This window comes from Crocuta crocuta, unplaced genomic scaffold (assembly GCF_008692635.1).
Source record: "Crocuta crocuta isolate KB4526 unplaced genomic scaffold, BGI_CrCroc_1.0 scaffold124, whole genome shotgun sequence".
Lineage (NCBI taxonomy): Eukaryota > Metazoa > Chordata > Mammalia > Carnivora > Hyaenidae > Crocuta > Crocuta crocuta.
In genome coordinates this window covers 8,150,386-8,156,019 of record NW_027551573.1, presented here as the reverse complement: position 1 = coordinate 8,156,019, position 5,634 = coordinate 8,150,386, and the positions used below count along the sequence as shown (strand labels likewise).

General features: G+C 47.4%; 1 protein-coding gene across 1 annotated transcript in view; it reads right to left on the bottom strand.

Moving 5' to 3' along the window:
- BRD7 (bromodomain containing 7) overlaps positions 1-5,634 on the bottom strand; it is a 41,369-nt gene that overhangs the window by 30,596 nt on the left and 5,139 nt on the right. Inside the window, exon 2 of the mRNA XM_077751293.1 lies at positions 5,062-5,270. Coding sequence (XP_077607419.1) covers positions 5,062-5,270 — 209 coding nt within the window. The remainder of the gene's footprint in view (positions 1-5,061; positions 5,271-5,634) is intronic.

Below are 5,634 nucleotides of genomic sequence, written 5' to 3'. Positions count from 1 at the left end.
TATCCCCCACTCCCCCTCCCCCTACCCCCCCACGGTTAGGCGCACTGTGAAAGGGTGGAGGTCAGTGTCCACTTTAACAACTCTTTTACACTGAAGACCTCTTTAAGGGCAGGATTCGAGTTCCTGTTCTGGCACTAACTATACAATTTTGAGCAAGTGACTAACCCCCCTGGGCCTTCAGTTTTCTCACCTGTAAAAGAGAAGACAGGATGATCTGGCGCTTCTACCTTTGGACATATATCCAAAAGAACTGAAAACAAGTTTTCAAGAGATACTTATATACTTACGTTAACAGTGGCATTATTTATAATAGCCAAAAAGGAGAAGCACACCAAAAATCCACTGACATTAAAAAATTTTTAATTTGAGAGAGCATGTGAGTGGGTGTGGGGAGGCAAGATGGGAGACAGGGAGGGAGGAAGGTGGGGGAGAGAGAGGGAGAGAGAATATCTTAAGCAGGCTCCATGCTCAGCACAGAGCCATGCAGGCCTCAATACCATGACCCTGGGATCATGACCTGAGCCAAAATCAAGTCAGATGCTCCACCAACAGAACCACCCAGGCGCCCCACAGAATTTTACTTACTGCCCCTCAGTTTTACTTCATTGTCCTCTCATGCTTATATTACTAGACCAAAAGATAGGAGCATTTGTTCATTGGCTGTTATTTATTTATATTTTATTTATTTTTAAAGTTTATTTATTTATTTTGAAAGACAGAGAGAGTGTGTGTGCATGAGAGGGGGAAGGGCAGAGAGAGAGGGAAAGAAGGAGAATCCCAAGCAGACTCCATACTGTCAGTGCAGGGCTCGAACTCACGAACAAGGAGCTCATGACCTGAGCTGAAATTAAGAGTTGGACGCTTAACTGACTGAGCCACCCAGGTGCCCGTTATTTTACTTTTTGTATGATGTAGAACCTGGAAATAAAGGACTTGCAGATGTAAAGCTGGATCTTTAGGAAATACATAATAAGAGTTAAGCCAGCACACAAATTCTTTACCAATCATTCAGCATTTCAATGCTGAGGGGTGGTGAGAATAAGCCAACAGACTTTCAGAGGGGTGGTATCTAGATTACGGCCTGATTCAAACGAAGGGATGTTGTAATATTCTGGCTGGTATTAAAGGCCATTGTGCTACACAGAGAAATACTACTGATCGTAACTGCTTGGACATTTTAAACTAATATAACCAGGGCCTTCCCTACTCAAAGGAAGAAAACCATTTAACTCCCGACACTTTTGAAAAATTATAGGGTCTTATGTTGTAAGTGTGTGTGCTTCCCCAAAACTTATCTCTTCCTTATCTTCCCTAAGTAACAGATTCCTGACTTTTATTAGGATACAAAGCCCCACCTCCTTCTGGAACTAAGACACTGCCCAGGCTCTCTAGCAACTAGGGTGGCCATGTGGTTACCTTGTGGCTGACGAAACACAAGCAGATGTATGCCTTTCAGAAAAACGCTGTAAAATGGCAAGGCATGCTTTATCCTTTCCCTGCATCCTTCCTTCTTCCTGCCACATGAACGGACCAGAGAGTCACCAGTCCCCCAGAACCACACATACCCCAGCCCCTTCCAGGCCCATGGGTGTTACACAGCTGATTCTCCCCCAAGAAGAGGCCAGAGGCAACTGCTGGTCCTAAAATTCCCTGGAGATCCAGAACACAGCTCAGAGAGGAGTGTCCTTCTGAAGTCTCCCTATCTAGACAACACTAGCAAAAGAACCCCTTCTCCCCATCTCTGGTCTGGCCCACAAAGAAGGGATGACCCAAATAACCTCTACAGAACCAAATACACCCCAAAGAATCTGGAATGTCCCATGGTCCCTGAGTCCTGGGGAAATGGGACCTTGGGCAAATTCTCTTCATTTCTGAGTTTCCACATTACCTCTTATATAATGAAACCCAACCTACCTGTCCTATCCTGCAGAGTGTTATGTCCAAATAAGACTACAGATGCAAAGGCATCTTAATTTACAAGGTAATTAAAATACAATGAGGGCTAATGACATTTAGAGCCACAGTCAAGAAAGGGCAGAGTGGCTGGAACAGAGAGGGAGAATTCCAGGAACTTATCCCAAAGATGTCCTTATAAAGGTATACAAAAATTTGTGTCTGTGAGGCTCAATACGGCTTTATTTGTAACATTCAGATGTAATATTACATAAAATAAAATACAGCACATCAATATAACCAAATACTACGCAGCTAATAAAAAGAATAAGGTAACTGACAAAAGAAGAAATGAAGAACACGAGTGTGTCGGCCGGCCTTATGGTGCCAGAACTAAAAACAGAAAGCAGTTAAAAGCGGCGACCTCAACTTCCAGTTAAATGAGATGAACAAAGTACAGATGAGACGACAGGATGAAAGATGCCCACACATTCGGGAGATGAAAGGCAAGCGTAGGAGCGTGCAGATCACAGAAAGCAAGAGACCTCCTGGGTGCAGAAGTGGACAGCGGGGAGAAGAGTTGGGCAAGCTCGCACGTGGAGACCTAAGGAACCAGAGTCTCCAGCCTGCATACGGGTCAGAGGTGGGGAGAGCCGCAGGGCTGAGTGCAGAGCACTGGGTGCTGGGCGTCCGTCTCCTACCCCCGCTGGACCCCAAAATACCAGCAGTCGGGTAAGGTCCCTGTTCGAGGAGGGATTTCTGTCTGGAGAACAGACATTTGGGGGTTCCTCACCAAAACGATCAGGTCTCTGTTTAGTGACTCTACAGCTAGAAAACTGTCCAGATGCAAAGTCTTTAATCAGCCTTTTTGTACTTCACAGTGAAAAACAGACTAGGACGGCACAACAGGTATCCAAGGGATGCTGTTAATGTAAAAGGAGACCAAGAAAATAAACTGGAAGAACTGGAAATAAAGACAATGGAAGGAGCAAAAGAAAACTTAAAAGGGAAAAAAAAGGAAATAACCATCAATTGATATCCTCAGAGGAAAAAAAGATGATACTGCATAGAAAAATAAGAACAGGGTGCTATTAAAACAAGGACAACTAGGGGCGCATGATTCAGCTGGTTAAGTGTCGGACTTCAGCTCAGGTCACGATGTCACATTTCACGAGTTCGAGTCTCACATGGGGCCTGCTGCTGTCAGCGCACAGCCTGCTTCAGATCCTCTGTTCCCCTCTCTCTCTGCCCCTCCCTCTGCTCACGCTCGCTCTCTCAAAAATGAATAAACATTTATTTTTCAAAAAAGGACAATTAGAGAACAAGATGCTTTCAAAATTCTAGGAGATGGTAATTTTCCATCTAGAATTCCATGCTGGGTCAAGCCATCAATCTATAGGACTACACGATGGTAGAATAAAGATATTCCAACACGTAAGGACTTACAAAAACCCACCTCCTACGAATGCTTTCTTTCCTAAGGTTCCTAGAGGTAAGAATCCACCAGAGCAAGGGAACAACTCAGGAAGACACGGGATCCAGGAGAGAGGCAGAGGAGGGTCCCAGAAAGCCTGGAGGACTGGTCCAGAGCAGGAGGGCACAGAGGCCTCCCAAACGGACGTCTCAAGAGAAAGGGAACCGTCTGGTCATGTGAAAACAGAAATCAGATGGGTTTTATGCCTCTGTCAGTTTGGGACGATTTGGTACACAAACAAATTAAAGCAACTAACAAGAGGTCAAGTTCAGCCCTGTATTTACTACAGTTGTCACCACGGAAAAATAATTGAACACTGAATACTGACCTAACCAACAATTGTGATGATATACCTACGTGGGGGACGGAGGAAGGGAACTTGGGGGAGTGAAGCAGTATTAGACTGCTAACTTAAATTCTCATCTTCTGTAACGTATGAATAAAAGATGTACTGATAAGTCAGGAAATAACATAAACTACAATTAAAAATGGAGACAAATATCCAAAGGAAAAAACTAAAAAGTTTTGGAAGTAAAACTCTAGGCTGGAGCAGCTGATGGCTTTTGTGGTAAAAGCCCTGAAGTACTCTTGACTTTTAAAAACTATGTTCATTGGGGCACCTGGGTGGCTCAGTAGGTTAAGCGTCCGACTTTGGCTCAGGCCATGGTCTCATGGTTCGTGGGTTCAAGCCCCGCGTCAGGCTCTGTGCTGACAGTTCAGAGCCTGGAGCCTGTTTCAGATTCTGTGTCTCCCTCTCTCTCTGCCCCTCCCCCCACTAGCAAACACTCTCTCTAAAATAAACATTAAAAAATTTTTTTTAAATCATATGCATGTAGCTTTTATAATTAGAAAAAGAATACATTAGTTTTATATGTTGTCACAGTCTAGCCAAAGGCAATTAATAACTGAGGCAGAAAATAACATATTTAAGAAATTCTAAATAGAGTCTCTAAGATTTAGTGACTTATCAGTGTAATCACATGGGCTAGAACACCTCTATTATATATATAAAAACATAAAAAAAAATTACAAAACTAATTTACGGAGATCGATCTTCAAGATGAAGTAGCTGATTTATGAAATCACTCAGGGACATGTTAAATCTGGGAAGTGCAGACATCTAGGCTAATTCCGGGTACGGCTGCGGAGCCTGCGAACCAAGACAGCGGCGACTCCCCCCAACCCCCTTTTTTCTATTAACTGCAGATGCTTAGGAAGATGCTGGTTTTTATCGCTGGGGTCCTATCCCTTAAAGGCGTCTGATCGGGTTTTCTCTTCAACGGACTTGAGTTCTAAGGCGAGAGCTGGCCCTTATATACCCGGCATTTTAGTACTTACTTGGAACAAAACCTGAACCCCAGCACGTCTCACGCACATTTGAAAGGACCATTCTGGGTAGGGCTGAGGCTGCTGCGAGCGTGCCGCTGTCCGACACCGCTGTGAAAACCAGGCCTCGGCTGCTCCCTCACCTGCTGTGAGTGTAACTAAGCGCAAATCAACCAAGAGCTGCTGAGACTGGCAGGTGATTCACGTTTCTAGGCTGCCCTGCTCTTCCTCAAAACCAGACAGACCTTCCAGGCGTTTCGGCGCCTCCCTAGACACAGACTAGAGTTGGGGGGGGTGGTGCAGCAGGAGGCGGGAACTGCAGCCGAGCGGCACCCCCAGCCAAGCTGGCGCCCCGCAACCTCGCTTACCTTGACTCGTCTCCGTTTCCTCCCCTTTTCTTCCCCTGGAATCTGCTTCTCTCCTTTCTTCCTCTTTTTCCGCTTTCTGTCCTTGTGTTTGTCATGATCGTTCTTGTCCTCGAAGAGGCTGGAGTCGTGGCCCGAGCTGCCCGTGGAGAGCTCAGTGACTTCGTTCCCTCCGACTTTGAGGACCAGCTTCAAGGGCTTCTCTACATACTCTTAAACAAAAGGAGGGAGCCCGATTACCGGCGGGCCGCGCTGGGGAGCACCCGCAGGGCAGAGGCGCCGCGCGGGCAGGGGGAGAAGGGGGACCACGGCCGGGGAGGCTCTGGGCGCGCAGTGGGCGCCCCGCGAAGCACCTGTTGACTGACGGACACTCGCCGAGCGGGGACCCCGAACGCTGCGGGCCTCTGGGGGCCGTCTCACACCTCCACACAAAGGCCCCGCGGGGATCCGGGGGGCCCGGGTTCGAATGCCGCCCCCGCCTTGGGGGCAGGGGTGGGGGTGTGCGCGGCCTCCGGCGGGCCGCGCCCCCTTCGCGGGTCCCCGGCCTGCCCGTGGGAGGTGCGGCCCCTGGCCCGC